General features: G+C 37.7%; 1 protein-coding gene across 3 annotated transcripts; it reads left to right on the top strand.

Moving 5' to 3' along the window:
* The first annotated feature begins 1,481 nt into the window (after nucleotides 1-1,481).
* Hel25E (ATP-dependent RNA helicase 25E) lies at nucleotides 1,482-17,740 on the top strand. Of its 3 annotated transcripts, none has more exons than XM_019058743.2 (10): nucleotides 1,482-1,568; nucleotides 2,534-2,790; nucleotides 3,786-4,006; nucleotides 4,543-4,726; nucleotides 6,691-6,809; nucleotides 10,785-10,916; nucleotides 11,914-12,060; nucleotides 14,062-14,199; nucleotides 15,368-15,485; nucleotides 16,955-17,740. In XM_019058743.2, exons 2-10 carry the CDS (start codon nucleotides 2,586-2,588, stop codon nucleotides 16,966-16,968), a joined length of 1,278 nt encoding a protein of 425 aa, XP_018914288.1. In that variant the 5' UTR covers nucleotides 1,482-1,568; nucleotides 2,534-2,585; the 3' UTR covers nucleotides 16,969-17,740. The 3 variants fall into 3 exon arrangements, with proteins under 3 accessions (XP_018914288.1, XP_018914289.1, XP_018914290.1); XM_019058744.2 differs by having other exon boundaries at nucleotides 1,488-1,617; XM_019058745.2 differs by lacking the exon at nucleotides 1,482-1,568 and adding an exon at nucleotides 1,930-1,946.
* The last annotated feature ends 283 nt before the right edge of the window (nucleotides 17,741-18,023 follow it).

Here is an 18,023-nt window from a genome sequence, read left to right as displayed (position 1 = left end):
AATACATTTTACGGATAAAGTAAGACGTTAGCTTTCATATTTGGAGCAAAACAAATTTCTTGACTATAAAGAATCCGAGTACTAAGTACCCCCGAATAGTATATCCTTCTTTTTTTGTACAAAAGGGAGGGAGGGATCTTGAACTATCTTTGAAACAATTTAAATGATTTTTTCATTTGTCTCTGATTTTTTTCAGAAATTAACAGTTTGAAATTTGAAGTTAGGGTCTCCGGTCCCCCTCCCCTTGATGAGCCAGTACTGCCAGAAGAGAAAGAGTAAGAGAAGACCAGAAGAGAAAAGCTGAGAGAAGACCGCGCTCCAACTGGTCTAATTGACGAATATTATTCTCTTTAAAAATAATAACAAATTCTGTTAGAAAAAATAAGCATTTTTGACATTTTGTCGGTCGAAAGAAATTTCATTGGGAAAAAAGAAATTTCATGAAATTTCTTGTGAAATTTCATGAAATTTCATTCGATGAAATTTCTTTTAGCAACTCTGGGTATAATTAATAGATAGGTATTCACAACATGGATGATTTCAAAATTTGACATCTGAAGCATGTTTGAGATAATATTAAGCACCGATAGTATTCTCTGGAGGAGGCTGCAGTGGGTGCTGCATGCATGTACACAGCCTGGCAAATACGTAAGTACAACTCTGCGTCTTTACCGACCAACTACACATCTTTTTTACCTAAAATTTAACTCTAAGTACTCTAAGTAACTTGTGTGTTTCTCCCACACGTAGATAGCCTCCTTTTATTTTTTAAATTTTTCCTGAGATCTACGCCTGATTCCAATAAGGAAGGAAGGATGCTATCTTAGTTTTTAGCTGCCATAGCTTTATCCTGAAAGCATTTATACCTTGTGCGCATACAATCCTCAAACTCATCCCTTATCATCTGGCATCCTCTGCCTATTTAGCAATAAGTAAATCCTCTAATCAAACATACATGGCTCAGATATAAATTAAAGCCCCCCTCCCCCCCGTATTTTCCACCAAAATTCAAAATGTAAATAGGTACGTTTAAGATTAATTTCAATGCCTCAGAAGTTCAGAACGCTGGGGCCCCCACACAAGCTTGTGATTTCTCCATAAATTCTAAAGATTCTCCATCCTCAATCCTTAAATAAATTATATCATAATAATTATGTCAATAATTATATTATATCCTTAAATTATATCAGAAAAATATCTTGCCACAGTATTTTGAGAATTACCCTGGTTGACTTGGGTTGGACTCGTTTAGAAATTTAATCTCAATCAAAAATGCCAATTCCCTGAGCTGAGCAGTTTAATTTTTCTCCGCGAGTGAAATTTGTGCTTGGCGCCATTAGGAGCAAAGAGTAGGGGAGAGGAGAGAGCAACAGAGCAGAATCATGGAGTCCGAGCGAGCTGCACGCACGCTCCACCAGCTACTCCCGCTCTGTGATCGCCTGCACATCGTAGGGGGTCTTTGCCTGCAAAAACGCTCAATCGGCAGGACAAAGACCGCCGCCATTTTAGTTTCCTTTCACGGTTCATGGTCGCATTAAGAAGCGTCCAAATTTCTTTCTCAATCTTGTGTAAGTGAGCCAATTTATCCGTTTTCTATTAATCAATCCCTTCTTTTGAGTAAGAATCTTTAAACTATCCTATCATTAGTGCTGTTAATTTTTGTTTTTATCGTAAATTTAATGTGGTCTTCTGTTGAGTTCGCCGGCTTCTTTTGTGCGTAGATGGTTGTTTATCTTCATCTTCCTCCACCCAGCAAGCCTATTTCACTCTGCTGAATTTAATTTTGACCTTTTCGTATTTTGATACTTGTCAATTATTAACCAAGTCCCATTATTTGACAGCTGTCTGGTTACAGCAACAGATAACTTGATAACTTCTACTGAATGAAAAGAAATTCCTAGCTTCTGTGAGTTTTGGTATTTGCTTGCTGTCAAAGTACATATCAGGTATGTAGATGAGATTCTACCTGCAGCCAAGTTCAGATAGATAATTGTAGCAATGCCTGAAAGTCAGTTCAGCCGACAGTGTTTCTCTAAGAGCTCTCCCTTTTTATGTCCAGATCTAATAGTCAACACTTGTGTAAGTCACTATCTGTAAGTGTGTAACTGTACTACCTTGTGTAATTCACTGTTGAAGCTAGGAATGTATGCACTATGTCTGGCGTTGGATGTTCGGGTCTCGTAAGATATTGACAATGGTCTCTACATGTTACGAGACAGCTCTAGTGGGTTTTATTTCTGACGGACAGTACCACTGATCATCTATCCGTATTGATCAGTTGACCAGTCATGTCCAGTCTAGCCACTGTTTGTTGACTTAGTATTGCTGATCAAAGGTTAGCCGTGACAATGATTTTGCTGCTAATACTCCACTGCTCGGATGTAGCCAACAGTGTAGGACAGAATGTAGTTTTGAACTTAGTTCGTATCAATCAATAACTGTTCTTAATTTCCAATTGAATTTCTTATTCCTCTCATTTGTTCTTTGATGTCATTAATGCCCCTCCTAATTGATTCAGTCACTGTCCATTCAGATTCCGGCTTACCTGTACTTCTAATTAGAGACAACTTCCTTCTAAAGAAAAAATGGCAGACAACGACGATCTTTTAGACTACGAAGATGAAGAGCAGGCAGAACCAGTGATTGCTGATGGAACTACCGGTGTTCAGCCGAAAAAGGAAGTTAAGGGAAATTATGTCTCTATCCACAGTTCTGGTTTCCGAGATTTTCTTCTCAAGCCGGAAATACTAAGAGCTATTGTTGACTGTGGTTTTGAACATCCCTCTGAAGGTATGTAACACTATCAATTATAATGTATCCCACAAGCGTAATTGTTTTAGACCTCTGTTTTTTTTAACTGATGTCAGAGCAGGAATGAACCACTAGACAAGGTACGAATTAAAGCAATCTGATACATGTTTCTTAACCAAAATTTCACGTAGAACACGATTAGCGCAATATATATTACTGACACTAACTCCCAACGAAGATATCAACGTTTTCATTTCACACGGTACGAGGACTTTGAACTGCCCGCTCACAAGAAACTCAAAGCTCTACGTGAGTCAAATCGCGCACTTAAACGGTTTCAGCAAGCTTCTCAATTGAGCAATGTTCATTTCCCACCATGTGTTGTTCAAATTATGAGCAATTTGCTATAGCTGAGCCAAAGCGTTAAAATTGAGGTTGCCACATTTTTAAATCGCAGATACTGTCATGACAACGTTTAGCGCACGATGTGAATCACGTAGAGTATTGAGTTTTCATGAGCGGGTGGTTTGAATTTACGCATCAGAAATCATAAAATATCTTCGTAAGGAGTTGATTTCGGTATTTTTCGTTGTGCGCATCGTGTTTTACGTAAAATTTTGGTTGAGAAACATGAATCAGAATGCTGAAATTCGTACCTTGTCTAGTGCTCCATTTAAAAATATTTAGTATAGAATTTTTAATTCCAGAAAAGACAACAAAATTACAAATCAGTAGATAACAGATAACGTGAAACTTGTGTGACAAGCTTACAATCACATAAAAAAACCTTCCATTAGGATAGAAAAATTTTACAATAATATCAGGGCTTGCCCTAGCTAGCCAGGACAAGTGTAACCTCGCATTATTTCTATGATTTTATACGTAATTTTAAAGTCATTTAAATGAATTCTCTTAGAAATTCATTTTTAACAATACTTATATTGTTTTCATAGTTCAGGTAACTAGGAAAGAAGGTAATGATGTTTTTTAAAACCTATGATTGATTGATTCCTTAATTGATCTTCTGTTTACAGTCCAACATGAATGTATTCCTCAGGCTGTTTTGGGGATGGATATTCTGTGCCAAGCAAAGTCAGGAATGGGTAAAACAGCTGTCTTTGTGCTAGCAACGTTACAACAGTTGGAAGCAACAGAAAATCATGTTTATGTGCTAGTCATGTGTCACACAAGAGAGTTGGCATTCCAGATCAGCAAGGAATATGAAAGATTCTCCAAGTACATGTCTCAAATTAAGGTATGATTTCCTTCAGTAACATTCTCCCCAGAAAGTGTTCAAATTTTATGTAGCATAGATAGAACTGTAATATTATACTTTGTAACTCTCAAGATGCTTCTAAATTTTCCCGCCCATTTCTACAAATGAAATTCTGCGCTCTTTAATCTTGTCAAAAATCTATGAAATTGAAAAGTTGACACAGAAAATTACTTAATAATGCCAGCTGAAAGAAGGAAAGTTTTTTCAGAAACTGTCCTTAAATGTAATTTTAAACTTTGGCTCGGGACTTCTTACGTTTTTGCAAACGTTGTTCAACTATGTGTTCCATTTAATTAGTGAAAAAAGGACTGTTTTTAGTTGACTTCACCATTCGGCAGCTACCTGAATTGCATCAGTGTTAATACTGAAACCTAATCAGTGAGATACGTAACTGAAACCTAGACTAACTGTTAAGTAGAATTTTTTTAAACTTTCCTCCCCTTGTCAGCATTTGCTTTCTCTGTATCTTGTTTTTTTACGCCCTTCTAACGTCTATTTAAATATTAAACTTCCAGGTCGGAGTATTCTTTGGCGGGTTACCGATTCAAAAAGACGAAGAGGTTTTAAAAACTAACTGCCCTCACATAGTGGTTGGAACACCAGGACGGATATTGGCTTTGATCAGGAGCAAGAAATTGAATCTTAAAAATCTGAAGCACTTCATTTTAGATGAGTGCGACAAAATGCTTGAACAACTCGGTAAGTTTTTTCAATTATAATTAAGTAAGCCAAGTGTACAGGTATGTTCAATCTGGTTTTCTGGCGGTTTGAGTCTGGAAAACCTGGAAAGTCAGGGATTTTCATGAGCAGCGTTTAGCAGAAGTGGAACGCTGGAATAAAGCACACACAACCAAAAGGGCGCCGAGGCAAAAGAGACGGAGACACATACACTCGATCTCTTCTCAGAAAGGGGGGCGGGTAGCTCCACCAGCGGAAGGGTAAAAGTTATTAGGGGAGAAGCGAGGAGCCTTCTGCTGCTCCTTGGAACGAAAGGTAGGTAGGGAACTTTGACGAAATGAACTACACATTGCTACTAGAGTTTCTACAGACACTTTTATTCTAAACTTTCGACGGAATCCTCTCCTCCAGACTTGAAATAACAACACCAAATGAAACACACTCTTAGACCTAGGCTCCCTTCTCCCCTGCGGCCCAATCCTCTTGGCCAATCAGGGCCAGCCGGAGCCGGAGTTCGTTTAGAGCTTGGCGTGACGGGCTGATCGCGGCCTGGCCAGGATCGCTGGTGAGCTAAGACGAGACTAATTTCAGAGATTTTCTGAAAATTGCGAGTAGCGTCGCCCTAGCCTTCCTTCTCCCCTGCGGCCCAATCCTCTTGGCCAATCAGGGCCTTACACGGGACTTTGATTTTCCGGGCTGACTGCGTTCACATGGGAACTGAGGAGCTAAAATTCTGTATGACATCACTTTGTCTCATCCTTGCAATTTTCAGCTGAGGTGTTGTCTGGACAGGAAACACAGAGCACTGTTTCTAACCGCCATGCTTGTTTTTCCCATTTAGGCAGAAACCCAGACTGCGTCTCAGCAATATGGGTTTATAGGTGATTGAGTCTATTCAGTGACCCTTCCCCAACTTTTCAGTAGATTCTACTGCTCAAATTTATTGCAGAAGTCAGCGTAATTTAATGGAAAAAATCCAAGAAGAAGTTTTGTTTGAAGTTTAGGAATAGTCAGGGAATAAAAAAATTTTGGGAGTCAGGAAAGCAGAAGATGAAAAAATTTTGAGACCGTCACTGCCCACATGCATTCTTTAATCCAAGCACAAATTTTAATCTCCAGCAAATCTGCTTTCTAAAAATTAATGCCAAGTTAAAGTTTTCTGAATTACTCTTATTATGAACCTGATGTTCTACTCTTTCCATGTTGCCACCTTCCGCCAAAGTATCACAAGCACTATTTACACTTTGACGCCAAGTTGCGTTACATCTCATTACTGTCTTAATTTTTTCTTTTAAAATTTTGCCCTTACTTCTACAAAAATTTCAAGAATTAATCTTGATAACGGAAAAAATATCACGTGAAAGTTTCAAATGATTATGTTCACCAATTTTTCTGTGAAGAATCGGAAAAGTTTAAGAAGTTTGCCCTGACCACTAATGGTGCTCGAGATACTTCGACTGGAAGGTGATGATGGCAGTATTAAGTATCTCAGACTAAAATTAAACAGAAAAATTAAAAATTGAACATCTGTAAAAGCACAACTCTAGCATTTAACCTTCCAACCTTTTTATTTAACAAAAAAGTCAACAATTTACCGGGCGAGTGTGGAGGCTCTGGGGGTTTTGTTATTTTTACAGTGAAATTGCCAAAAGTTAATTTCTCAAATTTGACTATTCTACCGGCCACAAATGCTGAGTCCTTAAAAATATGATTCTCATAAAACTTTTTTGCTTTTATTTTTATCAAAATAGGAATATTTTTTGTTATACTTTTTGTGTTCGTTTTTAAAAAATACATCATAAAGGCTGTCACCAGTGAAATTGCTGTACCGCACTGTACTGTAAGTGTTGTGGTACTCATATGTGAGGGATATAGTGTTTAAGCAGTGGCTAGTAAAATTACTCAAATCTGATAATGTTTTTATCAGGCTTAGTCAATTATGTATTATTTTTTTTGTAATATATTTGTTTTGTTTTTTTCCACAGACATGCGAAGAGATGTTCAAGAAATCTTCCGAAACACACCACACGGCAAACAAGTTATGATGTTCAGTGCCACCCTTAGCAAGGAGATTCGTCCAGTCTGCAAAAAATTCATGCAAGATGTAATTACCGTTCCGCTTCATATTATTAATACCTTCATTTAGTGTCTACCTTTTAAACCTATCTCGGCTCCTACTACCATCAAACGTACAACGATGTGACTACATGTGTCGATCATTCCATCTGTATTGTGTGCTCCCTTTCAACCTCTAAGCTCTGCCACAGCTCTCCACGGTTGGCTCCCATGTCGATTATTCTTCGTTTATCCGTGCCGTCTTGTGTTACATCAGTTTCGCATTGTTCATCTTAGGGGAATTTTTTGTCGTCCATCAATTTTTTAAAAAATGTATTATTTTTTTCTGCATAAATCCTAAGGAGGAAACACTTGCTCCATCACCCTAAAAATCTGCCAATAACGCATCTACTCCGTCCTTTGCAGTTGCGGAATCATAGGCTCCTTAGGAAGAATCCTTATTTTCCAAGTCAATTCCTTTAGGTTTATTTTCCAACCTCCTGACTCCTTCCTTCAATTCCTATGTGCATCTAAAAACAAAGCGGTTTACAACTTATGGTGGAAGAACTTTTATGCAAGTGGCTACTTTAGTGCCGATTAGTAATTCGTGGAGTTGAAAGTTTTTTTTTTCGCTGGCCGTAAGTCGTGAAAGCAAGAATTCAAACGTGTCCGAGCGTCTCGCGGAGAGGGAGGGTGGGGTTCCTGAATTTGAATCGAAGATGACGTTGGATGATGAACGCATTCATGGAGAATACTGTGCTCATCGTTTCGGCATTCCATCTGATGATTTGATTGTCTGCTTGAGCTCAACTCCTCATGGTGCTGGTTGCACATCATCGATCGGTGGAAACAGAAACGGCCTAGTTTTTGGGTCTTCCTGAACAGGTTTGACTACCTTGAGCCTATTATGTATTTTATTACTCTGCCTCAAAATGTTCTCTGTGAGTACGAAACTTCTGATTCTATTAGTTTTTCTGCTATTTTTAAGCTCAGGTTTGCATCAAACTTTATGTCTCCTTACACATTTTTTTTCTTTTTTTACCATTTAAAGGGCTCTTGAAAGCTTGAGGTAAAGATTTTGTCAGGAACATTCTTGTGATACACCAAACATCTCAAACATTTGTTAAAATTAGTCAAAAAATTTTCAGCAAATTTTCAAAAACAAAAAAAAAGAACCTCCAAAGAGGCTCAGATTTACCTATAGGATCAATTTCCAGTTTATGATCTGAACTCAACTGTTGAACATAGAATCATCCAGTTGTCTGTGCTGACTTAATTGAAAGAAACATTCTCTTCTCTTCCAAAATATTTCCATAATCCAGGCTGGTCTTTTTAGTTCTCAGTTAGTTAAAGTGAGTCATAAGCATCCTCTTTTGTCAACTTTTGCCACTCAAAAACGCACCAGTATGAAATGTGTAAAACTGTTCATTTAGGTCTACATTATTGTTTTGCAAACATACTAAGTGACATCAACATTTGCTACTTTTTGCTGGATGCGTAGATAATCCCCTAAGTTGCGTCAGTAGCTTTCAAAAGCTGTCGTTCAGTTTGTACTCGGTGCTCAAGCAGTAGCAGGATTTTAATATTCTAAGATTTATCAGGAGGAAAACTGTTAGTCTAAAAAGGATTCTATCAATATTTTGATCTGATGTTTATAAATTACTTGGCATTTTCAGTTTCACACACCCACACAAAAAAAAAAAAAAATTAGACCAGAAATGATATATACCGTGTACTTTTCTAAAAGATCGACATTGGAGCATTTAATTATTTTGTGGCTAAACAGGAAGTAATAAAGACATTTTTTATAGAACTTTTAAGGCAAATTGTAGCATAAGGAACAACACTGCATTTAGGGTAGAAACAAGGCAATATGAACAATACGCTTTCAGGGTAGAGCAGAAAACAAAATCATCTTGTAGTGAAATTTATTGTCAGAGATAGTGATCTTAAAAATAGATTATGACAATTCTACTCCAGCCACTGCCCTCAGATTTTGTAAAAGCTCCCATCTAGCATATGTTACCAGTCCCACATTATTACACACAGGTCTTTTCGCAAATCTCTTGATGCAGATGTTATTGGTCTGCTTAGCAACCACTTTTCTCCTCTATGATTTGCTAAGCTCCAAAAATGCCAAGGCAATTTATTATTGAATTTCAAAGGGCCTCCCTGCTGCAGCATCGAAAAAAAAATAACAGATTAATTTAGTCCATTCAGTTTTTCACTGCCCTCGCAGCTTTTCTGTATTAAAATCTTCTGACAGAAGAACCTTCTTCAGATTTGTAAACTAAGATGTCAAGTCAATCATTCAACTGCCATAATCTTGCCATTACCTTAAGTTTTTCTGCTGTGATCTGTTTTATTTTAAGTTCTGTTGATTTATGTCTAATATGTAAGGGGTTGCTCATGTATTAGATCTGGCTCCCTCGTCGACTTTTCTTGACCCCTCCCCTTCCCCCTTGTAAGACTGCTTCTGACCCTTCCCTGTATACTCAATTCGTCAAAAAATAAGGAAAGAAAGCTTAAAAAATGGCTAGAAAATAATTCTTTCGGAATTTTTTTTTTTAAACAGGAGGCTGAAGATGGACTGGGCTCGATACCCCCTCCCCTTCTTCGTAGCCCATCTAATACTTGAATAGCGCCTAACTGCTTTAACCCTTTGAGTCCTAATGAAAAGACTGATTTTTTGCTGCTCTTTTGGTCCAAGTCTTAAATACAAATCACACTGATCAGAGAATTTTGTAGGTTCTTTAAATGCAAAGAGTTTTGTTACTGTAATAATGTCCAGGAGATGAGAATTTCAGAAAATCAAGTCCTCAGTCGATAATAGTGATTACTCTGATTTTATCAAAATGAGAATTTGAACCTCCATGACATAATGGTTCCTGCCTCTTTATCTGCTATCATTGTGATATACTTCACTGAGATGCGTGACTGACAACACTAAAAGAGACCCTCATGCTCAGAAGCTTATTTGTCAGGTTGAGTTAATAAATCAAAATTTAAGTCTTAGGCAGGAATGATCTGTAAGAGGACAAGAATCTACCTATTCCCTAGACAAATATATCTGTATTCCCAGAAAGAGAAAGTGTTGCAAGCAGTTGAATTCCTTTTGAGCCAATGTGGGTTGTAAAGTTGCATCTCAATCCGATAGTTTTGAGCCCTGAACATAGGAAATTAATTGCATCATTGTATTATGGCAATAGCATTATTGCTCTTCTTTTCTGAGAGTTCTTTGCCAAAATATTTGATGAAACAATCGGTTTCACAAGGGAATAAATTTGGTGGCTCTCCTTCCTGCAATGTCAGCAGTATCCTAGTTTTAAAGCTTCTAAGGTCTCTCCCGTAAATGATCACTTAAAAGTAAAGTCTGCAGAGAAGACAGTGTATGCAGGGTGTTTTTTGGTTAGCAAAACCTGGAAGGCAGGGAATCGTCAGAGAATTTCATCAGGGCAGGGAAAAGTCAAGGACTATGCTTTAAAAAAACTGAAGTTTTGAAAAATGTTGAAACTTGAGATGTGACTAAACGTTGGTTCTGTCCACACAATCAAAGTGAGTCTTAGTTTGGTTCGGGCTCAATGCGATATACCCTAGAAAGTGAGCAGAGAAATAAGTTTCAACAAAGAATTACAATTTTAGTCAATTGAATAATTAATACCTGAAGAAAAAATGTTCTCATATTTTATTATTTGCAGTTAAATTAAAGCCAATAGTTATCTTTTTTATTTCTGCGCTTGCAAATTGACAATGTGAAAAGCAAGGAATTTTGATAATTTTGGTCATGAATGTTTTTTTGCTGAGTCAGTAGACACCCTGTGTATGGCGGAAAGTACTGCTCTTTGCCACAGTGATACTTTATTACCATCTCCAGAATGCAGCGTTTAGACTTTTTGAGCACAGTTTGTTAAGTGTTCTTCCTATCGTCAGTTGAAGAATTTCAGAGTGGAGGACTCAAAGTGTTATCAGTCCATTTGCTTTTCATTTCTTTGATGCCTTTACTTATGTCTTGCTGTATTTTTAGCCCATGGAAGTGTACGTAGATGATGAAGCGAAATTGACCCTTCACGGATTGCAGCAGCATTACGTCAAGTTGAAGGAAAATGAGAAAAATAAGAAACTTTTTGAATTGTTAGATATCCTTGAATTCAATCAGGTAATATGAAACCCATTTTCTTCTTATCAGATGTTCCACCTCTTTCATTGTGGACCTTTTTCTAGGGAAACGTTTTTTATTGAACTGATGTGCCGGTTAGGCTCGATGCTATCATGTACATGAAATTTCCCCCTAATAACCCTCTTAATTCCTCCCACCTCATGGAAAATGATCTAGCTGGGCAACGGGAGCTTGTCAAAATTTCCTGCGACAGCATCACGTAAAATTATCAACCTATTTTTCCCCTTCATGCTTTTACAGATTTGATTGATTTCTTCAGAAAGGGGGGGGGGGGCGAAGTAGAAATTGATGTACCTTGATTATTAATTTCCTTAACTGTAAAATAAGGGTCCAAAAGATTGCCCTTTAGTTTGCCATCGTGCCTGCTCAAAACTTGGCATAGGATAGATCGTCAATCAAACTACCTAATCAATACTGCATTACACATTTTGGTGAGACTTTTTGCTTTGATCTTACTCCCAAATCATTTAAGTTTTAATCCTCTCAGATGGCAGCTGGACAGTTATTATTTGCAACAGAGATATTAAATTACGATACAACTGTCTTGTAGAAGTGTTCTTTCTTTTTTTTTTTCTAATGAGTTCTGTATGCCTCCCCATTCCTGTAAAATGACATGAGAGCATGTTTCTGGACTGTATGATTTTATGAAGCTCATATTTTCTTCCGAGCATAAAATCTAGTGGTGGCAGTAGCCGCAGGCATGTATTCCATAGTTATTACTTCGGCTGTGACTTGAAGTGAGCTCAATGAGACAATTATACTACTCATGAAGTCTCATTTCAATGGCCGAAACTTTCCGAATAGCCAACATTTTGATGATGCTCAATGAATATGGATAAAATGATTATTGTCAAACCTTTTTAGAAACTTTCAAAGAATGAAAGTTATCAAATGGGGATTCAGTTGAACTTGCATGTGCAAACCTATTTTTGTAATTCACTTCAAATCCTGCATCTATCAAATTCGATTTTTTTAGGTGGTGATATTTGTGAAATCCGTAACAAGGTGTATGGCGCTCTCACAGCTTCTAACGGAACAGAACTTCCCTGCTGTGGCTATTCACCGAGGCATGACACAGGACGAACGGCTGAAGAAGTATCAAGAATTCAAAGATTTCCAAAAGGTGTGTCTGTCAAATTTCATTCTTATCAACACAGCTCACAGCACTTTATGAGTACCGCTCATACTTTCTACATCTTATTTTTCTGTTTCTTTGTGCAAGGAAACTTCTTATCAGCTCCTTATTTTAAGACTCAAATTAACCCGCTATATCATCGAAACTTTAATTCTCGCTGATTAAATGATGAAATTAAAACAGATAGGGACATCTGATCTATGATGTGATGCTGTTTTCTGATATTAATCATGAGTCTTAGTCGTTATCATTTTTCTGTGGAATTACTTTTCCAGGAATTTTTCCAACCAATTTGTGAATTAATGTCTTCTGAGAAATTGATTTGATTGTGTGAGCTTAATGTAACAGGAAAAAAAAAATTAAAATTACCCTCTAAAGCTGAGAAATTTTGATGGAGGTACAGTCAATCCCTGTTAAGTTGAATCGCTGTGAGACCAAACTTAAGTCTGACTCAAGTGGAAATTTGAGTTAGCATCCACCTCAATAGTCAAATTTTCACCGAAAGAAAGTTAACTAAGCATGATGAGTAACTGTAATGGCAATTCTTACCAATGGGCCTGTTGCAAACTTTTGCTAGAGCAGAATGAAGAGTTGTTTCCTACAGATGATGCCTCAAAAATCACGATGAGCGCATCGGCAAAGTCTGAAATGCACTCATAAATTCTCAATCTGCGTAAGAAATTTGCGTTATTTTGAGCTTCCCGCTTCAAAAACGATACTACCGCACAGGTGAACATTTTGTTAGATGAGTCCCTCCATCGTCGGCAATATTCATCATGGCCGACGCTTGCGCAGTTCCGCGAGTAATTCGAGGAGAGTTCAAGATCAATTAAGGCGGGCGAGGAAAATATAAACGTAAACACGCCGATTGTTATCTGGTTTAATCCTGTTCAGATGTTTTCTCGTCCCATCACAGGTGTTTCGGCGGACTGGCGTCGGCCATGATGAGTATTGCCGCCAATGGAACGACTCCTCTAACAAAATGTTCACCTGTACCGTAGTATCGTTTTCGAAGCGGGAAGCTCAAAAAACCGCAAATTTCTTGGGCAGATTGTGAAGTTATGAGTGCATTTCAGACTTTGCCGATGCGCTCATCGTGATTTTTGAAGCATTATCTGTAAGGAACAACTCTTAGTTTTGCTCTAGCAAAAGTTTGCAACAGGCCCATTCTGGGAATACGACTGGCTATTTGTATTTTGGTGAATTCGGAACACAGCAAAAAGAGACAGTTTTATCACAATGTGACAAAGTATCGGCTACATTCATTTATTATTTTCCTGCATTGGAACAGCAAAGATCATTTTACTTCATCCTTCTCGCTGTTCACCAAGAAATGCTGGTAGCCGTGAAAGACTGGCGCAGTTGTGGGTACAAACAGATACAGAACAAAAAGATAATAACCGTCTTCCCCTGAACTTGCAGTAATTGGGTTGAAATACTTGATGACTTATGTGAAAAAAATCCCTTTGGGAAGAAATTCCTTCAAGCCAAGTAGATACTATTCTCCTGTAGCTATAGCCGTGCGGAACTGTGCGAAAATTTGACCTAGTGGAATAGAAATTCTGTGGCATTACCCATGGTTGGCTGTATTTTCATCTGTAATTTTTCTCTCAAATGATGACAATAAAACAGATAGGGACATCTGATACATGATGCGTCTCTGTTTTCTGATGATAAGCTAGAGTGCCTACCAAATCAACCATATGTATCATATTTCATGCAGAATTTTTTCAGCAAAAATTTGCTAGCTTCGTGGACTGACTGACTGTAAAATGACTTTCAACTTCGCTGGGTTATTTCCTTCTACTTATGCTGTTATTTTTTATCCCATGAATGATGACAACAAGACAGATAGGGACATCTGAATTATGATGTGACTCTGTTTTCTGATATTATATAGGTAGTTGAATTATTCTCCACTTTGTTTTAAATGTCATTTCATAGTGAGGAAGATAATTATTTTTCTCTTTTCCTCTATGTCTTTTGCAGCGTATTCTAGTTGCGACTAATTTGTTTGGACGAGGAATGGATATTGAACGAGTGAATATTGTATTTAACTATGATATGCCTGAAGATTCTGATACCTATCTTCACAGAGTCGCAAGAGCAGGGCGATTTGGCACCAAAGTAAGATTCTAATTTTGTGTTCTTTTTAATTTTAAGCCCCAGATGCAGTTATGCAATTCCTTTTTCAGGGACAACTGAACACCATCTCAGCCGAGAAAAGACACTTATATTTTATGAGCCAACTGAGCAAATTTTGAGGAATTAAACTTAACCTAGTAACTTACTTTCTCTTGGGAAAATTACAGCGTAAGAGTGCATCAGGGGTGCAAATTTTTGCAGAATTTTGCCCGACACGTAAAGTAACGTGGTCAACGGTTGGGTTCCCTCAAAACAGCACGGTCAGCAGTTTGGTTCCCCAAAAATAGCGCGCTTGAGTGTTTTGCTCCCCTAAAAACAGCGCGCTTGACAGTCAATTCCCCCTGACCCCCCCCCCTCCCCCCCAAAAAAACCTCCCAAGGTTCCCTCAATATTTTTGTCCTCGCATGGGCTCCCCCATTTTTCTCGTCCTCACATGGGTTCCCCCATTTCACGTAAACGGCTGGTCGCATGGTTGGGAAGTTTCTGCCCCCCCCCCTGGAGGGCATACCTCACTAATTTTAGAGTTTCAATTCAATCAGTCATTTTTGAATTTGACCACCTTTTTCAATGAAGAATTACTAATGGAGAATTTGCAAGGGTCTGAAATTTGATGAATTTCCTGTTTAAGTGGAATCCTCTGAGTGAACTGAACACGAAGATACCCTTGATTCATAAATTGAGCAATTATTAGAGGAGATATGACAAAATAACCGATTCTGCTAAAATACATGTGTTTAAATGGGAAATGCCGCCAGATGACGTCACAAGGCGGCACATTTTCTCACTTTTAAATCAATTTTTCTCCAATTTCCCATGTCAGAAAAAAATTATGAGAAATATTGCGAACTCAGCTCATTAGGCACTTTCAGATGAAGCAATAAAAAAATTGCGTGCAAATTCTCCATTCTAGCTCATCGACGAAACAAACTTCTTTTCTTCATAAAAATTCTAATAGCAAGTATGATTCTTCCAAAAAGAGTCTCAAATGGTAGTTTAGTTTGTTTTCTCAAAATGTAGTCCATATTTTTTCCTATTTATTTAAAGTTATTATAGGTTAACAGTTGTGTTGTTTTATCAGGATTTTATTTATATCTAAGTGCAGGATTTTTACCTTTCCCAACTAATGTCTGCCTTTCGTTTATTTTTGTAGGGTTTAGCAATCACGTTTGCCAGTGATGAAAATGATGCCAAAATTTTGAATGACGTGCAAGACCGATTCGATGTAAATATTTCTCTCCTTCCCGATGAAATTGATCTCTCCTCTTACAGTAAGTTCCATCTATTTCGTTTACATTTTTATGTCTCACAAACTGTAAAAAGGGGGGAGATTTTCTTTTGGGTGTGTTGCAAAAGATCGTTCCGAAAATTTGAAGAACCAACCAGAGTCTTGCCTCCTGAATACTTGACCAATATTTTGCAAAAACTTGATTTTTGTGTGGGTCAATTGGACAAAAAAGTTGAAGTTTGTCCCTTTTCCTGCTCTGTCTTAGGTGATTATAAACACCTATGATTAAATTCATAAACAGATTACCAACACATTGACACAAGCAATCATAGAAACTGTTTTAATCGACCCGTTCCAAATCTCAGATGTCAGAATAATGAATTTTTGAGAAGGTTGCAATTTTAAATGGATTGTGGTTCTCGCAGAAACCTGTGATTTTAATGGGGATAATAAGGACAACAATGAATTGGTGCAAGAGTCTTTTTGAGAACGAACAGACTTATTTCAACATATTTTCCCCATTTTAAGTCAAGTTTCCAATGTTTCAAGCCACAATATGTACAAAAACTTACATTTATACTTTCTTCACCTCAAACTCAATGATACCTTAATTACCGAAGATCTACTATAAGCACTAAAACTTGGGTTTGGCGCAAGCCAGGCCTAGGCTCTCCTCCTACGCTCTTGACTACGGGTACAATGATGGCTTCGGCAGATCGGTCCCGGGAGATGGGGGGGGACCCTCCCCCAAATGGAGGGCCTGGGGGGCTCCGGCTTCACCGGGGCAGGGGTCAGGGACTGCCGTTCGAAGAGTGTCTTAGGGACATCCAACGGCAGGATAGAGTGTCTGATGGGCCACACTTGCACGGGGTGTGGCCTGTAGGGATCGTTTAGTGGGTACGGAACACAGCGGCGTGCTCCACCCCCACATAACCGGATTTTTTTTCTCTCAGCAGTCGGGTCGCTTCGGTGGCTTTTCACCAGCTGATGGCCGTTGCCGTCCTGGTATTTGGTGGGCCCCTTTCATGGGGGGCGTCTCGGCAACCCTCATGATGGGGGCACTGTAGCGAATTTTTCGTTTCATCCAAAATAAAATAAAATAATAAAATAAAAAAAAAAGTACAAAAACTTATTCAAATCTTAAAATCAGAAACCTGTTTGCCCAGAAAGAACAAATATTTACGCCCTCATTCTCAAAAATTTGAGATCATTGCTGGAGGGATTTGAATCAGAGCAAATACGGATAAGCAAGTACCAAGTAGCCCTTGAGCGCTTGAGTCCAATTGAGAAGACTGAACATCTCAGATGTCTTATAGGCTTTAAGAGTCGGTTTTTCTGCTTGTCTTTCTTCAACAAGATGGATGTATGCCTAAGCAATATCGAACCACCGAAAACTCAATTCTCGATTTTATGGAGCTTAAGTCTATTAAATAATTACCCATTTAATTATTATTCAAATTGCATTAATGAGCAACGTTGAATTTAATGTAAATCCTTTTTATCTATTTACAGTTGAAGGACGGTAGACACTGCCCTCTGATGAATGAATGGATACTGCATCAAGATCTTTTTTCAACTCATTTTTCGTTGTATGGACATTGCATCAAAATATTTTCTCTTTCCTGCACTCCCGGACTCGAGGAAATTACTTGGATGCGGCTAAGAATTTTTCCATCTCTCTGAGTTTCTCAAAGCTTATGATCTACTAAGAACATGCTTAGTCAAGTTCTTCTTGTGAAAATTTAGTTGCGTCCTGAGAGCTATTATAATTTCCTTTTCATCGTTCATCCTAGATTTTAAATCTGTAAATATGCTAAGATTCTCTTTTGCAAATGATTCTTTGCTAGAGTTAGTGTGACTAGGTAGGTTTTTTTTCCTTATTTTTTCATCATATCTGTGTTCCAGATTTTATTACCGAAATGAAAAGCTCTCAAAGCACTTTCATATTTATTCTTTTTTCCTTTCATTTTGTTACTTTCTTTATGTCAATCTGTAAAAGAAAATCGATACGATCATTCATGAGGTTATTTTCTGTGATTTTTCACCGCTAACTTTTTACCAGTGCATTGTTTGCAAACAATTCAAACTCAAAATCAAACGGGTTTATGTATTTCTCACTCTTATCTTTGTCATTCAATTTTTCTCATGTTTTATACCTTTGACTGTAATGAGTTACATTATTACAACTTCTAAACTTCAAACAATTTTCCTAATGTATTTGTATTACATCCTCAATTTAATATTTGAATACTACGGTATTCACCAAATCAGTCAATAAATTAGTCTCAGTAACTTGTATTTTTCGTCTTTCTTGTCCAAATCCTTTTTATAAACCAGGTAATTTGTAAATTTATGCAGTAAGAAATACCGTAGTAAATTAAGATTCACTTAAACTTGAAGCACTGGGTGCTGGAAGGGCACTTTTAGTTGCAGTGTCGTAGAATTTTCTCCAATGCTTTAACCATTGCATCTAAGGAAAGCAAATGTAAGTACTTACTTTGTTGAAACTCTCATTGAGTAATCTTTATGATCTTGCAGAGCTCCAAATAAAAAATTCCATAAAAATTACACAGGAGTGCCT

Source organism: Bemisia tabaci, chromosome 5 (genome assembly GCF_918797505.1).
Source record: "Bemisia tabaci chromosome 5, PGI_BMITA_v3".
Taxonomy (NCBI): domain Eukaryota; kingdom Metazoa; phylum Arthropoda; class Insecta; order Hemiptera; family Aleyrodidae; genus Bemisia; species Bemisia tabaci.
The sequence above is the reverse complement of the archived record's forward strand: the minus strand, read 5'-3'. Positions and strand labels throughout refer to the sequence as shown.

What these genes read in the sequence shown, in the direction of transcription:
- Hel25E (XM_019058743.2), top strand. Translation starts at nt 2,586, where the DNA reads ATGGCAGACAACGACGATCTTTTAGACTACGAAGATGAAGAGCAGGCA. An exon ending in AGTACATGTCTCAAATTAAG is followed by an intron (nt 4,007 to 4,542) that starts GTATGATTTCCT and finishes TTAAACTTCCAG; the next exon opens with GTCGGAGTATTCTTTGGCGG. An exon ending in GCAAAAAATTCATGCAAGAT is followed by an intron (nt 6,810 to 10,784) that starts GTAATTACCGTT and finishes CTGTATTTTTAG; the next exon opens with CCCATGGAAGTGTACGTAGA.